Here is a 24,840-nt window from a genome sequence, read left to right on the forward strand (position 1 = left end):
GTAAGGGGACTGGATGATGGACTGCTTTGCTTTTCTCTCCTATCCTCTGTTTTGCTTTGCTCAGCTGCTGCTCTGCTCTGCACCTCAATCAAATTCATACTCGGAATAATATAATACCCGTCTGAACAAATAGTATACAAATACGAGTATGGCATAGAATACGACTAGTCTCTGTTCGAGTTCGTCAACGGCATTTGACTGATAATTGAAAACGTGTCAACAAGTTAACAAGTTCCGCATATAGAAAAACGTTCCACGCAGCTTTTATATCCTCGAGAAAAACGTGCTGCGAGACGCTGCCATAAAGATTATTGAGCGAATCCTCATCATTCTCCACTTCCACTGTCTGTGAATGAAACTAGATTTGCAAGTCATAAAAAAAAGATACTTTTGCTATACAAAAAATGGTAACAATAATTTGTAAATAATTTGAAATAGAATAAGTGTAATATTTGAACTCGTTTTTACATTTGTCATGTGTGAATTGTTTGTTCAATTAAGTATTTGTGCAAACACTTTCCGCTAACCCCTTCCCCTCTTCCCTTCTCTTCGTTTTGGGGGGCATTTGTAAGCGTGTAGTTGCGTCTAGCGTGGAAATTTGCGGCCCCGTGCTAATGACAAATCAAATAAACGATTCCAACGCGTTTGAAGTTCGTACAAAGCGTTATCTTTCGCCCGAAGTAATGCCACAGATCGCGAGTCATTTTGTTGAATTAAATTAGTAATGTTCGCAGCTATTTACGCCCGAACCCGATAAGAACTCGGTCCGGCCGGCAGATATTGTTGTTGATAGCAAACAAAACATAACAACGATCGACAGCAAGTGACTTCGCACCGGGCAGTTGTGCGTGATATTCGATGAGAGTCGGACGTGAAAGCTCAAATTAAATACGTTACCTTAGGTCGAACTGGAAATTCCCGAGAATTGAGCATTAGCCAAAGTCTGAGTCATATTTTTGGCAATGAATGTTGTGCTTATCGTGACGCTGATCGTTTTCGCGACAGTCGTGGAAGTTACTACGCACAGTGGTGAGAATTCAGACAGTGGTGAACGATTCGATAAATGTCCAGATGAGCGAATGATTTGTCGGTTGGGAGATCGTAGTTATACTCCAGTGAATTGTTTACCTAAGCAAAAAACGGTAGACATACCAGGCTTTGTGTACTGCAATCATACGCACTGTGAGCCGGAAGTGTTTGAGCATGATTACATTGTGCGCAATCATGATCAAACACCGCATACCAACAAATGGAAGCGCACCAGAGTCGGTGAAGCGGCTACGTTGCACGATGTTTGCCTACTGCGTAATGGTCTTCCAGTCACCCGCAAGTGCCAACTGAAGGCAATGCGTGCCCAGTGGGAACCCATTGATCAGTGGTCGAAGGTTGTGTGCATGCGAACTTTTCGGCAGCATTCGATCAGCGTGGAACTGAATACTCTGCACGATGACATCTTGGAGGGCAGGCGACTCACTAACAGCACGCAGGGACGTCGCAGCACAACAGCCATGATGAGGAGCATGTTCCACCAGCGTCAGCGAACTGTGTTGCCAGCGGATATTCATGTAACGGATCAAGTCTTTGGGGTGCTCATGGAGCAGCCAAAAGATGGAGCTTTGGGTGCGGATTTGATAAGCATTTGCCACGAAATTATGTCCTCAGATGCGAATGTGCTGCAACTATCCGCAACACTGAACGCTACCAATAGTCTGCTCAATAAGTTTGAAAACTATATGGATGCACTGCCTCACTTTGTGCGCTGTGGTCAAACAATGGTACAGCCAGCCAGTGAAGAAGGTGAATCAGTCGATGCAGATGTTGAAACGGTTAAATTTCTAAATTTTGGAGTGCAGGCTTTGATAAGCAGCAATCTGAGTGTGTTTTATTTGGATCCCTCATGTCGCAACATCACGGGCCTGGCGATTTATTCAGCTGCAAGTGCAGACCGGCAGCATTCCAACAGCGGGTTTTGGTATCGATTACTGAATGGCAACGAGAGCGTGAATAAACTCAAGCAGGAATCAAATCTGGAGGCTGCAACGTTTGTGCCGCAGCAGCTGTGGGACAGCATCAAGACAGCATCAGGTGTCTCAATAATGATTCTGAAAATATACGCACACGATGCGCTATTTGTGGAGACTTCAGAGCAACGCAGTCGGCGACCACGCAGCAAAGTGTTATCCATATCGATTCCTGGACTGGCGGGTAAGTGAATCAATGAGGCTGCTTTTTTGCTGCTTAACTAAGAAAACAATTATTCTCGCCAGATGGGAAACTGCCTCAAGCACTGCCATTGCTGCTGCGCAACGAGAATCAACGACATCCGGATGCGAGGGCCAGCGAGACGGGCAGCGGCTGTGGCTATTGGAACTATCAGACGTGGCTGACTGACGGGATTACGACTGATGCTGACACAACGGATATTCTTCGAGATCCAATTATCGTTTGCCAGACGAGACATCTCACACAATTCTCATTTCTGGTGGGCGGCAGTTATCGCATCAATGACTTGGGCGACGAAGTGCTGGTCAGCCCCATAAATGAGCGGGTGCTTGACATAATATCCATTGTGGGCTGCGCTCTCTCCCTCTTCGGTGTGCTGGGCATCTTTGTGACTGCTGCGCTGTTCAAGAGCTGGCGCAGTCAAGCCTCCACCAAGGTGCTGTTGCATCTCTGCCTGGCCATGACACTGCAAATGGTGCTCTTTGTGTTCATCAATACGGACGATTTGTCGGAGCAATTAGTTGTGCATGGCGATACCGTTCGCTGCATCCTTCTGGGTGCCACACTTCAGTATTCAATTTTGGTGCTCTTCTGTTGGATGCTCATCATTGCGTTTTTGCAATTCCAACGCTATGTCACAGTGATTGGCATCGAACGGCCAAAGCATTACATACTCAAAGCCGCCCTAGTTGCCTGGCTATTGCCATTGTTGCCCACACTGCTGGTGGCCTGTATCGATCCCAACAGTTATGTGCCGACCAAGGAACAGCTCGACACTGACACGGGCATATGTTATCCCTCGGGCTATGGCCTCACTTTCGGTGTTGTGCTGCCCATCACACTCATTGTCGTTGCGAATCTTGTCATCTTTGTCTATGTCTTCTACAGTATTTCGCATTCACTCAGCCAGAGTATTCATCGCTCTGAACGTAAGATGGTCTACAAACAAATTCGTCTCTCGATATTGCTCTTCTTCCTTTTGGGTCTCACATGGATCTTTGGCATATTTGCCTTCATGCAGGCTGGCGTCGCATTTTCATATCTTTTCTGCCTGACCGCCACCATGCAGGGCTTTGTCCTCTTCATTTACTTTGTGCTGCTCGATGAGTTCAATCGAAAGGCCTGGCTGGGACTGTTGTGCCCAACCAGAAGGAAAATGAATGTACAAAAGCGTACAACAGAACTGCAGTCGATGACGACTACATCATCCAACTTTTCAGGCAGATCGGTGCATTAGCAACATACTCCATTTGTTTAGATTATCGAACAAATTATCGCTTGTCAATTATTTATATTTAACGTTAAAATAGAAATAAAAATAATTAATAATATTCTTTTTATTCTAGTTTCTTCAGCGTTAAATACTGAAGCATTTATTAACCACGCCTGAGGTGTGTAATTGAACCTCGGAAAGCTCTCAGTTTGATTAGCTGAGTGTGAAATATTTAACGCACAAGTGATTGATAGTTCAACGTCATGCTTGTTGAATGAGGACGAATAAATAGCAGACAGGCAACATAAGCTCTGCTACAAGTTCCAAGTTCCCACAGTGTACACAAATAACAGCAGGAAAATTTCATTCTTTACTCTTTATGTATTTTTATATTTACGGTGTGAGATAGTAGCGACAGTTGCTTTATGGCCAAGAGAACATACAGGCTAGCAACGGCATTTTAGCGTAACATGGAAAGTACATTTAATGCACTTTCGTAAACTTTTTCTTTCTGACAAATGGGCATATCTTATCGCGATGTCAAGGACAGCATATGGAGCAATATTTAAGTGTGACACTGAAAGCTGCCAGCCAGGCAGGCGACCGTCTGTAAAATGTTTATTTTAATATGTGACTTCAGATTACCTGCTTGTTTGGGTTTAAGGATAAGGACAATGTGCGAGTGTGTGCTTGAAAAATACATTTTGTATTTTGTAGAAATCTTTGAAGCCAAAAATGTCAACAAACTTGGCAGCGCAAGCGAAGCAATGGCCAAAGTCAAGTCGAGCAAAAATTGGCAACAAGTCAACAGCGAACAAACAATGTCTTAGATGTGTGCATTAAAAGTCAACGACTCGGCAAATGAATTGCAGGCCAAACAAATTAAATTTACCCTCACATAGCAACAGTAACAAGCAACAAGCCAACAAGGCAACAAACTTTCCCTGAAGTCACAATCTTTTGCTATCTAATTACATTTCATTTTGATGGCGACCCCTTGGTAAACGCTGCGTATGAGTTATTTTGACGACAAGCCTCATTTTATTATCAAGCTAAGTTTGGACTTGCCTTTTCTCTGGCTTTTCAGGTTATTCCTTTGCCCGTTCGCTCACATTAATTTTGCTAATTGTGCGATTTATACGACATTTGGGATAGAACCAAAACACTTTGATTGACTTGCTCGCTCGCACTCTCTACCTACGACTTGGTGTGTACTTAATGCTCGTCCGTGCATCGGTTTAATTAGCCAATTAATATAAATAATTCTGCTGATACCTCTGCCATCGGCAACAAAAATTGATTATATAGTGTTCTGGCTTAAACTTATCGCATTAAATATTTATGCCCACCCACATAAATCAAACTTTTTTTCCAGATCTTTGCTTTAGTTTGATATTTGAGTGATGCTCCTCGGGGTGGGTGTAAGTCAATGCCTTAATTCAAATTTATTCTGCGAACGGGAGAATAATACACGCGTTCGCTAGATATGACCTTGGTCCCAGCGGTAGCTTGAATCGCAGAGCTGTGCAAGCATCTTAATTGCACCTTTGAGTTGAAGTGTGCCTGCTCACGTATGAAAATGTAGCACTTGCCCACAAAACTTGGCCTCACGCTTGTTGTTCTAGCCGAATCAACTGATTACATTTTTGAAATTTCGCAAAGAGCACGAAAGAGAGAAAAGTCTTTGTTAGTTGGCGATGTTTTCGATGCTCTGCGCATGCGTTTGGCTCTCTTAAAGTGGTTATGCCCCGCCTGCATTTGATTACGACAAAATGTGACGTTAAGTATACGACACGTTGCCGGTGCGCCGAAGGCCAGACAAACAGTTTGCGACGACCAACTCATTTTCACGGTACTCGAGCGGAAGTGCGAGCTTCAATAGTCAAATCATGCAGTCAGAGAACTAGGGAAAAAGGCGAGACAGAATCCTCCTCCGAAGAAGAGGTGTCTGATGCTCGCTGCCTTTGCTATAAGGTCAGCTAATGGGACAACTTAATCGCCGTCTATATGTATACCTAGATGCAATAATTTTGCATAAAAGTCGAGGTAACAGCACGACGCTAGTCTGGCTGACCTTCTGCAAAAAGCAAATAAATTGCTTTCGACATGGCTTTAATGTGCTCACAAATTCTTCAATTAGTCTCCGCATCTCTCAGGTTACATTTACAGGCTGATTTTAGACCTGAAAAACCGCACAAAACCACATTAAACCACACTCGTCAGAAGATCCAGAGCCTGACATTGCGTTGCCTTCACCATGTCAATTGCACCAAAGGAATTCGTTTCGCCCCGTGGCTCAGTTAAATTGAAATCTTTTTGGTGGCATCGCTTTAGGTGCCTTTCTCCAGACAACAGGTTGCCGAAATTTAATGAAATTAGCCATCTTCCCACTCGCACAGCAGCTGTTCCCGTTCATATTCAGTTACAGGGTTCTGCATAAGTAAACAGCTAAACAGTCACACGAGCAAGCGAGAGTTTTGATAGTCTCCAGCTCAGACATGTAAGCATTTATTTTGCTACTTAAAATTGCAAAGTTACCTTTTGACTCATTTCTGACAAGATAAACACCTCCATCTGACAGGTTTTCTTATCAAGTATTTACAACTACTTATTCGGATCATTCGGAGTGCTGTAAATAATAAATGTGCCCATATCACTTTTGATTCGTTTCTCTCAAAATTTTTTGATATGCAATGATTTATAAATGTATTTGAGTGTCAGTCACAATTCTGGGAATTAAATGGTAATGACTGCAAAATGAAGATATCCAAATAGTCACACACACACACATGTTTTCTGTGTAATTAGATTGCTGTTGCATATACAATATGGATTATGTGAATAGGAAAATCCATAGAAAATTGTGCACCTAACGAGAAAATTTAGTCAAATATCCGCACAGGTGGTGGTAGCGTCAGTTAACTCTAATTAGATTTACGTCGGCTTTGGGCCACCCTGTATAAATGTCGGATTATGCTCGTATGGGTTTTACAATTTTTAGCTGCTTTAATTTCGCACAATTTGCATGGCAACAGACATTATTTACACACATGAAACGCGAACTTTGACACAGAGGCAGAAACAGAAAACAGAAGCACCAGCAAGGGGAACGGCAACGGCGGGAGGTCGAATAGCAGGGGAACCAAAAGGTGGCATGAAACTCTCAGTACATATGCGGCCATAGAGTGTGTAGGATGTGTGTGTGTGTATTTTGGTAAGAGTTGTGCTAACTTTATACAGTTTAATTTAATTAGAGCGTCTGTCAGGGTGGCAGCTTCAGCTCCGACGAAACCTAATTTCATTTGATAAAGAGGCCAGGCCCAGCAGTTGCTCCACTTCCACTGACATATGATGCTGTTTGCATAAAGTCTCAACTGGATTAGCTAGCTTATTCAAACTGCAGAGCACTGCACGCCGCAACATTTGCATAGACTTGACTGCCGCTTTTGATTTATGAGCTGCTTAGGTTACATTTGAATCAAGCTGGTGTCGTTCTTTTTCATTTTCATTTTTATTTCAGCCTCTTATAGTTTTCCTCGACTTCTCCAATCAAGCGTAATTCCTTTTGGTATTTTTGCAACTGTAAGAGAACATTTTTGAGCATTATCTTGTGGAGCTAGATAGTGGCTGATAGAAATGGGATTTCAGCCCCTTGATGCTTGTTTGATTCACTGCAATTTAATTAATTTTGTTTCGGAGGCCTTGAACTGTTTCATCAGTCAGTCGCATATCACATGCTCTAAAACCAAAGACGCAACGATTTCAATTACAAATTCGTTTTGCGTGCTTTCTGTTACAATTCCCCGCACTTCGAGTAAAAAGTTTTGCAATGGCAAAGACTGTACTGAGACTGTAAAGCAAAGTTGCTGAAAGACAAAAAGTTCGACAACAAATGCTGAGATAATGCAGCAGAAACATTTCAAATGAAAAACCACTTAGACGAAGACAAAGATTTCTACTTGAAAATACTGCAATGTCGGACGATAAGTTCGGCATCCCCTCAACTAGAGTTGACTTTCTAATGGCGAAATAAAAGCCGACTGGTCAGCTTTCTACACAATGTCATGAAGCTGGAGGATAAACTTTGATGGCTGCACATGCATTTTGTAGCTTGTTTAACGACAGTAAAATAGGTAAAACGAGCGACTTAAGATTGATACGTGTGGTCACGTAGCCTGATTTACAATTTGTTGTGCCCACAAAGCGTAAGCCTTGGACAACAAGTTCTCAACACGGTGGAACATACAATGAAATGAATTTGCAACTTTAAAAAAAATACGCTAAGATTTCGAAAGTAATGCTAAAGCTGTTATTAAATGAACAAAATAATAATAAAATGTACAAATTTGTTTTTTACTTGTAGCTTCATCTATTCGTTAATGGCAGGTACTACTGTACATAATTTTGTTCCTTGGGCTACGTGACGTTGCCTTACTTTGTTACTTTGGTTTGTTCTACACGTTTCATGTTAAATTTATTTTTACTTGGCCGACATGTCGTATGCATAATGTGATTCCTGTTGCATATTGCACGAGCATATTGAACAATCGTTTGATGACTCTTTTTATGGCTGCTGATGGCCAATTAAATATCAATGATATGCAGTAAATAAAATTACTCATTCGCAACTCAGATCGATTTTATTTACTTATTATTAACCATTTTTTTAATTACAATTTATTATGCGTATGTTTCGAGCGTTTTCCGCGGAAAAGCAAACGAAAAACTCTGCTACTCTGAACGACAATAATTGACACGTGGCGCGAACGTAATTGCCACAAAATAAAATGCTTAATGGCAGGGAATACTTCAGAGTTTGTCAGCTGTGAGTAAAATGGCAACAGCAACCCTATTCATCGTAGACAATGACAAGGTCTAATTAAAAAAGAAGAGTGTGAGTTAAGCAATCTAACTTTTGGGAAAAATGTCTTCTATTTATACCATTTGTCAAGGAAGTGTATCATGGGAACGAGTATACTTTTTTGTGCAAACAATTTATTTGCGTTTTTTCATGCATATACATGTTAAATGCAGCAAATTGTTAATGTTTTCTCTGGTTAATTTCGAATGGCCGCATTTGCGTTTGCCTCAACAAGTGCACAATCTGAAAATTAATTTATATGAGTCCCTAGAAGGGCTTTAAAATTAAATACCAAATTGAATGGCTGGAAATGTTGAAAACACGCTCGTAATGTCTTAAGAGCCTTTCCCATACGCTGGCTCAACTTTGACTGCCCGGCAACATCAACAAGCAACTGATGCATTTTTTATGTAAAAGCATTTCACAACGAGTGTGGGTGTGTGTGTGTGTGTGTGTGTGTGTGTGTGTGTGTGTGTGCGTGTGCGTGTGTGTGTGTGTGTGTGTGTGTGGCATGTGGCGTGTGTGCAGCTTTTATCACTTGTTTCCTTCGCATTTTACGAGCATTTAAATACAATGAAAATGAACGAGAACCGAGCGATGGTAGAGGCAAAAGTAAAAGCAGATGCCAAGCAAGGTAGAATACATGAAACTTGTGGAATGGCAAAAAGGTGAAAGTAGCTCACGTTACCAAAGTTTATATTGCGGGATATGCAATACATTCACCATTCACCGTTAGCTGTTCACTACTTTACTCATTAGCTGTTGTTGGTCTGTTTGATGCCGCACTAATTGGAGACTCGCTTGGCAAACACTAATTAGAGGAGCAGCAATCGGATGGCAGACAGTGTAATAAAAAAAAACACCTTCGCCACTTGCATGTCAAATTAAAATAAATACAGCTCACTATCTGCAATCGTATTGGCCGAAGCTCGTACGAAGACTCATTATGCAAATTGCTTACTTTTATTGCAAGTTCATGACCAGATGCCAGAATAGAACACAAAAGTAAGAGCAAATGCGAAAATGGCAGCGGGCCACTCAGGCCAATTACTTAATCAAATGAAGGACTATTTGCAAATTTATAACAGCATACACATACTGCACAAACACGCTCACATACACACATAACAGTTCGTAGGTCAAAATACCAATCATGCAGCACCATACACAAGAGCTCAGATGTTTGCTTGTTATGCTCTGTGCGCTGTGGTGTGGCTTATATGTGTGTGGTGTGTATGTAGTGCACGTAGCACGCGTAGTTTGTCTGGCCAAAGTTTTCCATATTTAAGCTCAAAATAGAAATTTATGTGGCATGTGCAATTGCTGCCACATTCATACACAATTCGTATAAGTATTGTGCATACACATTGCAAATAATTCATAAAATTAGTTGAATACTGAATGCAAGCCCTCCAAATAAACTAGCTAACTATTTTACTTGCATATTTAGAATATTAACTTAATTGGAATAAATAGTTAAGTGCCGGAAATTCCATCTAACAAACATGCACTAAAGGACATCAACATTAATATTGTGTCTGTATTAAGTTGGGCACAAATTTGCGAAGGTTGCACAAAAGCTAATGGCAACTGTAGACAAATGGTTTTTTTTCTGACAGCCAGGCAGAAGTTTGAAATGTCAATCCTTTTTATGTACAAGGACATTCCGGTATGGAAACAACAGTTGGTTCATTAATTTTTGAGCACTTTTTCGCCTTTTGACTTGCGGCATGTCAATAATAATATTGCGCACAGTAGGATACGAAAAAGCAAACACAAAAATATGCAGGCTTCAATTTCTGTTGTTATGTTTACTTTAATACTGCAGCTTTTTTGCAACCAAAACGTTGGTTGATATGTAATATATTTTAGAAATGAAAAGTGAAATATTTTCCAAAATGAATGATGCAATTTGTGAGAATATTAAAGGGTATTTCTTAGTTGAGCAACCAATATATTCATTGCCTGTTTTCATGCTGCTTGTGTACTTACTTTCGCATACACCATGCATGATAAGTCCTTTCTCCTACTACTCTCTGCATTCGAGGACGAATGTATATGGGACTTTGTTTTTGTCTGCCTGTAGCCAAAAAACCAAAACAACTTTGGCTTTCATTTTTTACTGTGCTCTTGTGGCTGTTTTAGCCAAACATTTCAGAGTGAGTTGCAGCTACAATATGCTAAGGGAATTCATTTCGGTTTCGACATTTACTTATTTAACTGCATGCAAAAGCAACATGTAAATATTGATTTTATTCGTAGTTCTGTATAGCGCAAAAAAAAAGGAAGCCAAACAATGCGAACCGAGAGAAATTGTTTGACTCACTTTGTGCCTGAGTAAAATGATTAAGCAGCATGAGGTTCAGCTTCTTCAGCCTGTTAAGTCAAGTCTGAACGGCAATTGAACAGATAAATCCTATCAGGCCGCATGCCAGTGCCGAGTCCAAATGGGATTTGCGGCAGGCCAAGTTACACAATGTGAATCGAATTCGTTTTCATTTGTGTGTGTCTGTGTGTATGCAATTCCCCAGCAACACAATTGAACTCTGCTGACAATGCGAATGACAATGGAAAAGATGAAGCAGCAATATGCAATGTGTGCAATATTCGAACAAAGCAGGTGACTGCAGCCGGATGGAGAAACGGAAATGTAAACGGAAATAGCGAACACTTAACCTGAATGTACTCACTTCACTCACAACGTAAGCCTCTGAGCTTGGATTTGTGGTTGACCAATGACAGCTTTGCATATGTGATCAGCACATCAATATTCCATTCAAATTTGTCACTGTTCCCCTCTACCCTCGACCAAAAGTTATAATTGCCCATTAACACTTTTCCCCCTGACGACGTTAGAGATCGTTGCGTGGCTCGTTGATGTAAATAAAGTTATTTTTGAAACAAGTATTAAACATTTAAACGCAATTGTCGCAGGTCACGAAAGCGTTTGCTCAGCTGTTTTGCCATTTTGCTGTGTGTTTGGTCAATACTCAATTACGACAGCTGCACACACTCTAGTCATACTTATAAACATGGGCCTTTGCGTGTCTGTCAAATGGACAAGAGACGCAAAGGTTAAGCTGCAAATCTGTCACCTCGGCGAAAGTGATGTTGTCTGCTGTCAAATTGTACCTTGTACCTTGTGGTATTTTATTTATATTTATTTTTATTTTTATTCTATTTATTTTGCTTTTATTATTATTGTGCTGTGTGTGCAGGAGTGGAAAACGCTTAATGTTGCGTGAAAAGCGCGTGAAAGCAAATGAATGGGAGAAAAATCAACTTGCAAAATGCTTCCCCAGCACTGCCTTTGACAGCATCATTTGCACATCTCACTGAGCCGCATCAATAATTCAGTCGATAATTTATTTCATTTTATTTATTTTTTTTCGTTTTCGCTTTTCGCTTTTTGCTTTCACATTTTCTCCATTTCTCGTACTACAGAAAATTGGCTTTTAATTTGACATGCCAACTTTTGCCCCCAAAAAACCGAATTTTGCTGCCTTTTTACCTTACTGAATAAATCAACAGTTTGTTGACCAACTAGCACGAAATCCCAATTAATATGGAAATGTTAATGTGACTGCTCTGCCCGGATGTCGATAATATTCATTTCAAAAATTCAGTTTGTGCTCGCCGAAAGTTTGTTTTATTCTCGGCTTTTAAGCATTGCATAATTGGAATGAAAATGCGATTCAATATGAGGTACCAAATGTGAATGACTGCCAATGGATTGAATTACGTTTGAGTAATGTGGCAGAGACTGCTTGCTGTCAGAATCGGATGTCAACTATGACAAGCATTTGCCTTGACTTTTAAGAAAATTGGCATGCTTTCGTGTTTAGGCCGCAATTGTGCTGACAGATCTTTCGTGTGACCAAAGTTCAGAGCCGAAAACGATTTGGCATTGAATTAAGTTAGTTGCATGGAACAATTAACATTATGCTTTGAGGGACAGTCAAGTTGATGCCACAAACAGACAATTTCTGTCAGTCAGACTAACCACAAGCCCAAATGAAATTTAAGTAATTTGCTTTTATCGCCCACATTTTCAATTACTTCGAGTGGCTCGCACAAGACACAAGGCAGCAAATTGTAGTAGAAAAAGCAGTTGTACTCCGAGGAAATCTTTATTTGCCATAAGTCTCGGCAAACGCCAAAATCGAATTCGTGACAAATGTCGGTGGTGGCACAGAAATAGATTTCCATGGTCGTATATCAAAACAAAAGGCGCTGACTTGGCGCCCATGTACCTGAAATGACGAGGCGATAAGCTGCCTATGCCAAGTAACGCCCCCGCAACGCCCCCTGTACACAGCTCGACAGCTCGGCGTTGTCCCGCGTGTCGCAAAGTTTTGATGTAGCCATTTTGTAAGGATACTTTGTGGCAGCTTTGTGCTGACTGTCGCATCCACGTAGGTCACTTTATTGTTGTCCATTTTGCTCCGCCAAAATCTGTGTGTTGCGCATATTTAATGTATTATGCAAATGCGATGAGACCCAAAACAAGCCTTGGTCATGTGAAAGGCTTACTTATTTATTTACATTTATGTGAACCACTCGCACAACAAGTATATAACATGAGGATGTCAATACCACACAAAAATATTCTTAACTGTGCACTTTGTTGAAGTTTGTCGGTTACGCAGCAAAGTTGAAAGTTCGGACTGATTGGGGCCATATTCGTGGTGTCCTATTATGTATGGGAATATCAAAAGAATGGCAACCTTTTTCGGGCCAGCCATTTATTTCGCATTGATTAGGAATAAGGCCGAACTTAAAGACTTGAGCCCTTGAATTGAATTGCGCTTTTAGGTTGACAAGCGCAAAGCGCACAGCGCAATACCAAAGGGCCCCATCTCATAATAGATGGATGGGCTTCTTAGTGGCCTGTTTGATATCAAAGCGAGTCTCGGTTACATGCCATGGGATAAGCCCGTTGTTATCCAGGGACAACTGCCGATTCTCATTTAAAATGCGAATGCGAATTCCTATCAAATTACTCGAACATGGCCTGTAGCAGAAAGTTGATATCGCAGCTACGAATTCGCATTATTCGGCTCACTTGCAATTAAGTGAACTGTGCGAGAGCTTGAACCAAATTTAAAACCCTAAAAAACAATACTCGACCACGAACAGTTGCTCTTGAAATCAATCGATACTCGTCGACACAGTACATGGAATGTGCAGCAGTTTAAATAAATTAATTGATTTTTCTCTTTTTGCTAGTAGTCAATACACAGACACACACACATATGAACACACATACAAAAGCATTTCAATCCCAATCAATCAAGAATTTGAGAACTCACTCAGCTCCTGGCAACTAAAAGTTTTGCATCCTGAGACAAAACCCCAAGGCCATGTCCAGGGCAAATACAAAAGCAATGCAGGCAAAATGCAATTTGAGTGCTTCGATATCAAGTCACTCTCTCTTTCTCTCTCTCTCTCTCTCCCTCGCTTCCTCTATCATTCAGTCTCCTTTGGCTGCAGTTGATGCAATAAATTCTATTGACATTGACTCTTGTTAAAGTGCATAAAGTATAGCTACTGAATAATGCTGGGCACCTGGTAGCTGGCAGCAGACATTAAAACTTTAAGATAAAAATTTAAAGCCTTTGAATTTTACGCAAAATATTTGTAGTTTAAATTGACAATTTGTGGTTTATTTCTTATTTATTGCACTCGGTTGAAGGTTAGCTGCAATTGCGAATTAAGTGCTAGAGTGCTAGTTGTTATTTGACCCCTTGGTGAGCTGGTTTAGTGGCAAGTGGTGCTCGACAATCCTAATCCATTTGCAACAGCAAATTGCACTCCCAGTTGAGCTCTTAAGCCGCTTACAGCGCACAAAATCGTAGCATACTTTTCAGCGCACACCATTTCATGTTTTACAGCTCAGACTAGCGGCAAATAAGAGTAAATCGAAAATTGAACCATCATTGAATCATTGTTTTCCTTGCGTTCTCCTTCTCCTTCACCGTCTCTCTTTTACTTTTATTTTTCTTCAAAGTAATAACAATAAAATAATATAAGAACTTTTTAAAAATTCTCTGCCTCCATCTCTTCACTCTTTTGAAAATATCAAATAAAAATGTGATGTGGAAAAGTATTTGCTTGTTTACGAGATGCAGCACACATTTCGATGCGATGTACGAACGTACGTGTGAAATATTTCGCTGTTAGAAACGTGGAAAAAGTTAACATCACATAGGTAAGTATTCGTTTTCCAGATATTTTGTACGTGCTCTCACAACATGAACTCATAAATATGTATTGATTTTCCATTCGCCAATTTCTTTTCATGTTCCATACAAGCACAACACACACACACACACATAACGCAGTGCCTGCAGTAAGTGCTTTCACGTGCTGGAGATATCAGTAAGAGGAGAGTACATATGTGAAAATTGAACATAGAGTGAAATGCCAGACAATGGAAATAAATAATGGCGAAAGACGACAGAGTTATGATTATGAAAAGTTTACAATGCTACAGCAATGCTCAAATACTCGAACTTCTACTCGCAATCATTCGCATTCACACACACTCACACGCATGTGTGAATATATAAATTCAAAAACAAATACGAAAGATTTGCCGCAATTTGCGACGCATTGCAGAGTCAGTGAACTGTATGAATGTTATTTATAAAATATTTATCACAATTTTGCAAAGTAAACACTTTTTCCACTTATACCCCAAGTGGTAAATTGCATCGAAACATGCAAACCGAATGCAGTAAAATGGTGCAAAACTTTTACCAAAAACAAAGGCAAGAATGATGGCCTCCAATAAAACAGAGACATGTTAACATCACGAGTTCATTAATTCTGCAGTGTATATTTGTTGTGCTCACGCTAGTATAAGACCCATTTTCGTATATATGTGGTTCTGTCACATTTGCTTTGAGTAATGAGCAGTCAGCGAGTGGTGCGTGTGCAATCTGCCAAAAATTGTGAAAACGCTTATAACAAATTTGTTAAATGTGAGCAAATTTGTCAGGCTACAACGAAACAAGCCATCAGAACTGCGCTTTGCTATACTACTACTAAGGTCGACATCATGAATCCCAGTTTATTTTGTGAGCTTCCTTGTGCTTAAAGTAGTACACTTAAATGTACAATATATATAATATTTCGTATAAGCAACATTTAAACATTTGCAGGGTAATATTTAGTCATGCATGTAATGAGACTACCCTCATGTTGTAATGTATCATTATCAGTAATGAACTGAAATTCGAATAAATCAAAGTTTAGCATAAATTAGCAGTCATCAAATAAAAGTTAAACGAAATCATTGCTACTATAATATGTACTCACTCTATCAATTCTCATTAGCTTTAGACACACTCGTCGGGGCCATTAGTGGAGCCCAACACATAAGCCACCGCAAAATGCAGCTAGCAATTTGGGCCCGTCATTTATGGGGCTTATTGGCCGCATTCTGTGGCCCATTTCAACAATTAGCTAACAAAATCAAAAACAACAACTAAAAAAGAGATGTTTGCCATGAAACAGTTGGACAACAACAATCTGGGCCGCATGCCAATTAAAAAGGCGGCTGATGATACAAAAGGTTTTTGGGTGGCGAATTGAAATTTATAATTTAATGGAACCGGAGCAGCTGCAATGGCTTAAAGCGGCTTATAAACTTTGAGCCTGTTGATCCCCTTGCGCTAATTGCAAAATATTCGACGGCGAACCCACTTCAAAAGGGTTTCTAAGATTTCAAATACGCAGGAAAAAAATGTCTTTGTAAAATTGAAATTGCCGTCAAGGCCAATTTAATTATTTAAATGCACTCTCATGTTCCATCAGCCTGTCTTTGGCAAATTTCTCATAGTAAATAAAGAGTATCATGTATAATAAACTGGCCTAGAAATTAATTTCTTGGGATTTGTTGCGACAAACTGCGCAGCAACCACAATTGAAGGGTCTAAAAAGATTGTCAACAGTCAACTACTTAAAATGAGTCATTGTCTTATAAAATTTGCTAAGGATAAAATCCTTCACATTGTTGTCGACTTCGTGGGCTTATCTGCAGAATAAATCGCCAGCTATGTAATATTAAAAGAATGAGAACATGATAAGAATGCAAATGATAAGAAAAAAATATAATACATAAACTGAAAATGGGCCCGCATCGGGTTATTTACGGCATGCTGTCAAGGAAGGGGGATTTAATTTAAATTCTAAAGCAGGTGCCCAAGCAAAGTAAAGAGAAAAAGCAGAAACTAAACAATTGTCGGCCACTTTTTGCACTTGTGGCCTTTTCGTCATTTCAGTTCGAAATAATTAAGGCTAACAAAAATGAATTTAGGCACGTGCTGCGCTAAAGAAATTGCTTTTTCTTCATCCCTTCCGCCACTTGACTCACTTCGTCTTTGACCTTTTATGTTATGCCAGCCTTTTTGTTTTAATACCTTGCACCCATAAAACGAGGTGAAGAGGTACATAACTGCGAAGAAATTCTAAAATTAGGTCTGTATATTTACGATTATGGTTTCTACTTTTTATTATTTGAAGAACAAGATTAAAAATAAACTTAATTAATATACATTTAGTATTGAATAAAAAAAGTCTAGGGTATAGCTTAAGCGACTCCCACAATTATACTCGTTTCGTTTAATTTACTCATGCCGTTTTGACTGTTTCTGTTGTCGGCTTGTGTCAACAACACAAAAGCCACACACAAGGCAAACATTCGCAATGGAACATTCCTGTTTCATGTTGCTCAACGCCGTCGAAAGACAAGTGCCCGTTAGACAATGGTTGCTGCATGAACTTGTTTCATATCTGCATCATATATTTTGCTTAAATACCGAGAGTATCCTTTAAAATGCCAACTTGGCTCAAGTGGGCTCTCGCTTTTGTTAGTCAGACACAATGGAAAGCTGGCGGAAAAGTTTACAATTAGCTTGTCAACAAATGGGGGCAGCAAACGCTGCGTATACGTGATGTGCGTCTTGCGGTAAGCAATTTCGCAAATTATTACAACTATGCAAAGCAGTTCATAAAAACTTCAATTTTAGCGTTGTGATATCTTCATCACTGCCATGAGACGTTACCAACTTCCAACCTCAAAATGGAATCCACGAAAAAAAAAAAAACAAAAAAATAATTATAAAATTATTTTGGTAAACTGTTATCCACAGCACAAACGGAGCATGAAAGTTGCTGGGAAAAGCACTTAAAATCTGTAATGCATATTTTACATGTTGCTGCACAGCAAAGGGCATAATGGGCGTGGCAACTGCGGTTTACTTGTGCTGCGAAATGAGTTGAAGTGGAATGAAAGACTGTTGCATACAAAAAGAAACCTCAATAAAAATGAACCAAAAGCAAAAACGAAAAGCAGTTAATTTTCTGCTGAATGCTCTAGCTTTTAAATTGCTTAATTTCAACAGGCACTGTTGAATGAGTCTAACGATAAAATGAGTGTAATTGCCACATCTGACACAGAAGGGGATTCCCCCAGCAAACTAACAACCCGGAGCATCGTCTCAAACGTAAGAAATTTCATCGATTTTGTATAGCTCATTTCAAGCATATAATTATTAAAATAAATATTGGTTCTACCAGTTCTGACTAACTGAGAGTTAAGCTCTGTTTGGGCTGACTCTAAAGCAGAGGCGTTTAGCAGTTAAAAGTTGATAGACGTGTTTTCGTGCTTTCACTTGAGTAGACTTTGAGCTCGAAACTAATAAAACAATTGAACAAATATCATGTAATAAATCGTTGTGTGAGTAGCGCACATGTAATTCAGATGTTTGATGTCTATTTATTTATATTTGCTAAATGACAAACAGTTTTATTTTGCATTTACTGAAAAAAAAAACTCCCCCTAATAGTTAACAATAGAAATTTTGTGGAATTCAGATATATAGCAGCAGAGAGTAAAGTCTGGCTGTTCATTCCGTGATTTAAACTCCGACGAGAACGTTCGCGATCAATTGGCGGTACTTGGATCGTGTCAGTTCAGTGATTTATTCAGAGAGCATGCGGAACATGTTAGTCGAACTAGCCAAGCGATAACACAATTATTTGTATGAATATTATTAAATAACAAATATACCTTAACAATTATTTTGTTGATAAAGATCAGTCAAGGTCAAACAACAATATAGTTTGCAAAAAAATCAACAATTTATCTGTTGAAATTCACATTTAAGTGAAATAATTAATAAAATCAGTTAAATGGTGGAAAAAACGTTTATTTCGGATGGTGTGAAGCGGCTGAAGAGTCTGCCATGGCGTCAATTATTCTATATGTTTTATATAGAACCGATTATATTCACGTTGATTTTTTCGCACTTGCTTTCAGGTGAGAATTCAATTTACATATATTATACACTTCATGCTGAGATTTAGGTAAACATATGGATACTTTGTTTGGCAGCCACTGTGATGCGAAATGAGATTATGTATCAAACATGCAAGGTTATTTTCCATTACAACGAGACAGATTGCAAGCGGTTGGATGACAAAGAGGCTGGCCCAGAGATACATGTATGTAATTTCTGGCGGGTACAAACAACCCAAGCGTGAAAATTATTTAAATTTCATTAGGTTTCCAGGCCATTGAAACTGAGATACAATCTTATGTTGCCGATATGTTTCTTACTCGCACATTAATGGAAAGCATTGTTCCAGCCATATGCGGCTTATTCTCAGGATCATGGTCGGATCATTATGGCAGGAAGCCTTTGCTGATTACCTCGATGATTGGTATTTAGACGACTCTATTTTTGTTAAATTATTATTAAAACTTATTCCTCAGGCTTTTCTGGTTCATCGGTGATAACAACCATAATTTGTGCTCTATCCAGTAAATATGAGATCAATCCCTGGTGGTATACACTCGCCGCATTACCTCATTCACTTTTAGGCGGCATGTGCGTGTTTTCAGTGGCTGCATTTTGCTTTATTTCCGATATAACTGACATAAAAACAAGGCCATACAGGTTTGTAAATTCATAGAGTATCGAAAAATCTGTCTAAAAACGCTTTTATTATGTTTTATAGAATGATATTTATGGAGATGCTGTTCTTCATAGCCCTTAGCAGCGGTTCCCTATTGTCTAGCTATGTTTATGCTGCTACTAGTGCAGCTGTCACTCAAGGCATCTCTGCTTCGCTTATCACTGCGGTTACCGTCTATATCATATTCTATTTACCCGAGAGCTTGCACATACGTGAAGAACAAGAAGCGAGAGAAGCGGAATTGAAAAGTGTAGCTATTGAATGCTCTGATAAAATAGATAATGATGAAAAGCAAGAGAAGGCCAAAGAGAAAGATGAGGATGAGAAAAAAGCTTCTGATTCGGATGAGTTAAAACAGAAGCCAGAAAACCTCGAAGTCGAAACGGAAACAAAGAAGGCAGGTCTGTTTAGTCTTATGCATTTGAAGGAGATGCTAATAACATGCTCGAAGCCTCGTGAATATAATGCCCGTGCAATTATTTGGCTGGTGACATTGGCTATGTTTGTGACCATGTTCGTTGGGGGTGAGTTACTTTAAATTACAGTTGAAAATTTGCCATTTTATTTGAAATTTCTACAGATGGTGCTATGGGTGTCATGTATTTGTTTGTCCGCCAAAAGTTCCATTGGTCAATAAGAGAGTTTACGTTCTTTGAGACTGTTAGTCAACTGGTGCCCATGATTGGTGCACTCGTTGGTTTTCTCATACTGCGCAAGGTAGTCATAAATTATATCGTTATTTAAGTAGAGAATATTTCTTAATCGATTTCTTTTTACAGGTATTTGGCTTATCTGTGGTAGTTTTGGCGCTGTTATCTCTTGGCTCGGAGATATTGAACAATCTGGCCAAGGGTTTTGCTGACCTGCCTTGGCACATGTATTTATCAATTGCTCTGGGAGTATTTAGATCCATTGGTGGTCCCATGTGCCGCACTATTGTTTCCAATATAGTGCCTGCTTCAGATTTGGGTAATTTGTGCAAATAACATTTAATTTTCTTAGTATTTGACTAAAGCTAATTATTATATATATAGGTAAAATATTCTCCATTAAAAATGTGCTTCAATCCTTTGCACCTTTCGGTACGTACAATTGAAATTCTTTGTTATAAAGTAATAGTTAACTTTGTTTCATTTTCACAGTTGCTGCCCCGCTTTATACTTTCATTTATCAGAACACATTGGCCTTTTGTCCAGGCCTTTTCAATTTTCTTAGCGCAGCGCTATTCTTGGTGGCATTTGCGGCCATTGTGTAAGACATTACATACCTTTCTAATTTATAGCTTTTGATTATATATCCTTATACTTTCAGCGGTGTTCTGCATATAAAACTTAAGCACAAGCAACATTACGAGGAATCGCTAAAGTAATCCTAATGATTACATAAATGTATCGACAAAAAAAAGTATACACAAAGTCCTTCCGATATTAAGAAAAGTTGAACACACATTATTAGTGCTCAAAGCAGTGCTAAGTTTATTAAAAAAATCGTGAAGTGACAACAAAATGTTTTAATTTTCATATTTTTCTGCTTAAACTATTATTACATTTTCAAAATGATTACGACGCTTCCACCAATATCCATAGGTACATTCAATAAGCATGACAATCACGCTCAGTAATAACCCAGAGCAATACATTTGAAACCCAAATGTAAAAAACAAAAGAGTTAGAGGTTTCGACGAAGGTTATTCGTACGGTGCCTGTTGAATAATATTTGCCTGCTTTAACTGTTGTAATCCCATTCGCATCCATTTCTCAGTTAGTCCTGACTTTGTTGCATCGTTAATAAAATCCGACAAAACCGTGGCAAGCCCCTGATCCTGTCTTATAGGTAGTCGTAGAAATCGATGTAGGGTGCACAAACGTTCAGGTTCTAATTTTAATTTGGGGCGCCACAAACGCTGTTGGATGAACTCAATTAGTGCAAATCTGTGTGACTCCATTAGGTATACGTAACTATCATTAAGTGAGCTCAAATGACGATCAAGAATTTCTTGATTCACAGAAAACATACGATCCATTAACTCTCGAGGAATGTATTCCATTTTTAAGACTTCTTTCATCTGATCGTGGGTAACCATGATGCTTATGTTATTTGCCACAAACGATTCAATGTCTACAATTTTGGGCATATAAATTCCCGTTGTCAAAATCATAGCTAAAACGCTGCTAAAAGCAGTTGTTATAAGTAAATTGTAGATGAATGTGTTTATCACCAGTATCTTTTCGGTAACGCCCATGTGACTAAATACTCTATGGGGAAGGGTTTGTCCCCAAATTACTACAACTGCAGCGTAAATCAAATTACTTACAGATATATGTGGACTTATCATCCGTTTGATTAGTACCACAGCAATAATATAAAAGATCGACAACGCTTTTAGGGTCGAATTTCTAAATACAAAATAATAATATTCAGATGGAGACACCGGTCGCATGTAAGGAACGACTAGACAATATTTTGTGGACATCACTTGTGGACTATATAGGGCCAACTCATTGTTGGATACCATATTCGCACCAATATCAATGTTTTTGTCTGCAATGAGACACTGTTTGATGACAAAGTAATTACTTCCATTCGAATGATATAGAATATCCATAGTTCCGTTAATAAAACGTATAAATTCAGTCAATATAATGCCAGTTTGGCCACAAAGTTTAAGATTGTTGCTAGTTAAGTCACGCTGTTCCGATGAGTTTATCTGAAAAATAATGTATGTTAGGACCAATTTTTGTAGCTAAATATATGGCAAATTTTGAAATATAGAAATGGTTAAATGGTTCTGATATAATAACTGATATTTGCATTTTTTGAGATTGTCAACGTCCGATTGTTTTACTGCATATATTTCAACAGTATCCTTCATATCATCTGACCTAAACGTATATTCATCGTCAATTTGGCCAGTTATGATCACATTGTAGAAACCAGTTGTCGTACACCAATTAAACAAGGCGGTAATGTCATCATATACAAGAGGTAAACCATTTTTCGATTTGTAAACAAATAAAATCGGAATAAAAGATATTTTATCCAATGTGGTGTTAACCGCATTCAAAATAGGATCGTGTACACCACTGTAGACAACCACCGCTAAATTGTATGAATTGATAATTTTATAAAGTGGGCCTGTTTCACTCCCTGCCATAATCATTGAACGTCCAGTGAACTCCATTATACGTTGTTGGAGAGATGGAGAAATTATAGATGTTATATCCTCGAAGTATTTCGCAAATAACACAATATTCTTAAAGTGAAAAAGGCTGTCATACTTTGAAATTATTCCAAGAATGTTCTCATATTCCGTACTAGTTTCAAAAACAGGTTTTTAAAAACTATGGCTTCCATTTATTGTAGCCAGAATACAGCAGCTGCAGAGAAAGAAGCGAACGCTCTGCATGCTTGCACTTTTTCAACTGTAGTCCACATCATTGAGGACCTGCAATCTGTGTTTGTATTGCAATTATAATAAGACAAAAGGTTATAGTTGAGTGGCTTGACTGTGAGTTACCCTCGACTCATTTTTCATCAAAATTAAAACTGTACGGTATTATCATTTAAATATTGCAAATTAATATACCGAACAATTTGTATATATACTAACATATATATTTGGTATATTGAAATATTCCGACATTCAAAAAATATGATAAAGAAGAAAATATACAAAATTGTCAATCGAAGTAATTAAGAGTCAAGAGTAGTAGCTATTTTTTGTCATATCAAATTATTATATAATAACGTTTGAGATTTTTATTGCAACTAAGTTTTCCGGACTCACAAGGCTTTATTTTTGTATGGTCTTTAGCTTTGAAACATCGAGGCACGGAAGTAGGTAGCAAAAATCTAAAACAAGCTTGATCTGCATACTTTAAAGCAAGGGCTGCCAAAAATTATAACTCTGTCTCTCTTATCGTCTCTATGATCTAGGTGATTATAGGTACAGACTGCTATTAACGCTGGTAAAGAATATATATCCTTTATGGGGCGGAGAAGGCTCATTTTGCTAGTTATTTACAATTCCTGTTGGGACCTTTTGAGTAACGGTTAAGGTCTTACCTAATCAGCACAACAAAATGTACCAAGTCTTATTGGAAATTCCTCCTCCTTTAACAATTTTGTTTATTATGTTTATGTTTATTTTAAATATTTTAATTGCCATAAAAAAAAAATTAAATTAACACATATTTGCTCGGGACATGTAATAAATTGTAATAAATTCGCTTATTTGCAATCCCTCTAAAATGAAGAATCTTTTAAATTATATAACTCTTTTAAAAATAATGATTTCAGCTATTAAAAAATCTTTGTCACACTCAACGCAAAATAATTAGTGCTCCAATCTGTGTGAAATTTATTAAAGTGATGTAAAGTGAGAAACAAATATTTTAAGTTTTATATTACAATATTATGCTTATACTATTATTACATTGCCATAATTATTAAAACGCTTCCTCCAGTACCCATAGACACATTCAATTAACAAAACAATCCCGCTCAGTAACATCCCAGCGCAATAAACTTGAAGGCCCAATGTAAAAAACGATAGAGTAAGCGGTTTCGATAAAGACTGTTCGTATGGGGCCTGTTGAATTACATTTGTATGCTTTAATTGTTCCAATCCCATTCGCATCCATTTTGCAGGGAGCCCTGACTCTGTGGCATCGCCAACAAAGCGAGATAAGACCGTCGCCAAACCTAAATCCTGTCTTATAGGTAGTCGTAGAAATCGATGTAGGGTGCACAAAGGTTCAGGTACTAATTTTAATTTGGGGCGCCACAAACGCTGTTGCATGAACTCAATTAGTGCAAATCTGTGTGTACCCATTAAGTATACGTAACTATCATTTAGAGAGTTTAAGTGACGATCAAGAATTTCCGGATCCACAGTAATAACGCGATCCATGAACTCCTGAAGTATATTATCCATTTTAAGGATTTCTTTCATCTGATCGTGGGTTACCATGACGCTTATGTCATTTGCCACGAACGATTCAATGTCCACAATTTTGGGCATATAAATGCCCGTTGTCAATATCGTTGCAAATGCGCTTCCACAAGCAGTTGTCATAACTATATTATAAATCCAAGTGCTTATCGTTAATATCTTTTCGGGAATACCCATACCACTAAATACTCTAACGGGAAGGTTTTGTCCCCAAGAAACTTGAACTGACTCGAGAATCAAATTAGCTGCAGGCCTGTGAGGACTTATAAATCGTCTGATTAGTGTCATTCCAATAATATAAAGTGCCCAGATTGCTAATACGGTTGTGTTGCCAACTAATACATTAAAATATTTTGAGGGAGAGACCCGACGCATAAAAGGAACGACTAAACAATATTTTGTGGACATCACAAGAGGACTAAATAGGGCCAATTCAGTATTATCTACCAAATTCGCACCAATATCAAAGTATTTATCTGTAATGAGGCACTGTTTAATTGAAGAGCAATGACTTCCATTTGATTGGTATAAAATTTCCATAGTCCCGTTAATGAAACGTATAAATTCAGACAACATAATGCCCGTTTGGCCAGCAAGGCTAAG

The 24,840-nt window shown here is 38.7% G+C and overlaps 2 protein-coding genes across 3 annotated transcripts; both read left to right on the forward strand.

Moving 5' to 3' along the window:
- Positions 1–855: 855 nt before the first annotated feature.
- On the forward strand, positions 856–3,525 carry LOC132786947 (adhesion G-protein coupled receptor G7). Its single transcript, XM_060793729.1, has 2 exons — positions 856–2,205; positions 2,268–3,525. Exons 1-2 carry the CDS (start codon positions 963–965, stop codon positions 3,458–3,460), a joined length of 2,436 nt encoding a protein of 811 aa, XP_060649712.1. The 5' UTR covers positions 856–962; the 3' UTR covers positions 3,461–3,525.
- Positions 3,526–18,070: 14,545 nt separating this feature from the next.
- Positions 18,071–23,524, forward strand: LOC132786653 (probable peptidoglycan muropeptide transporter SLC46). 2 transcript variants are annotated; one of them, XM_060793237.1, is made up of 10 exons: positions 18,071–18,624; positions 18,700–18,809; positions 18,878–19,028; positions 19,081–19,264; positions 19,326–19,807; positions 19,864–20,000; positions 20,063–20,252; positions 20,318–20,365; positions 20,426–20,534; positions 20,595–23,524. In XM_060793237.1, exons 1-10 carry the CDS (start codon positions 18,498–18,500, stop codon positions 20,650–20,652), a joined length of 1,596 nt encoding a protein of 531 aa, XP_060649220.1. In that variant the 5' UTR covers positions 18,071–18,497; the 3' UTR covers positions 20,653–23,524. The 2 variants fall into 2 exon arrangements, with proteins under 2 accessions (XP_060649220.1, XP_060649222.1); XM_060793239.1 differs by lacking the exon at positions 18,071–18,624 and having other exon boundaries at positions 18,729–18,809; positions 18,870–19,028.
- Positions 23,525–24,840: the final 1,316 nt, after the last annotated feature.

This window comes from Drosophila nasuta, chromosome 2R, assembly GCF_023558535.2.
Source record: "Drosophila nasuta strain 15112-1781.00 chromosome 2R, ASM2355853v1, whole genome shotgun sequence".
Lineage (NCBI taxonomy): Eukaryota > Metazoa > Arthropoda > Insecta > Diptera > Drosophilidae > Drosophila > Drosophila nasuta.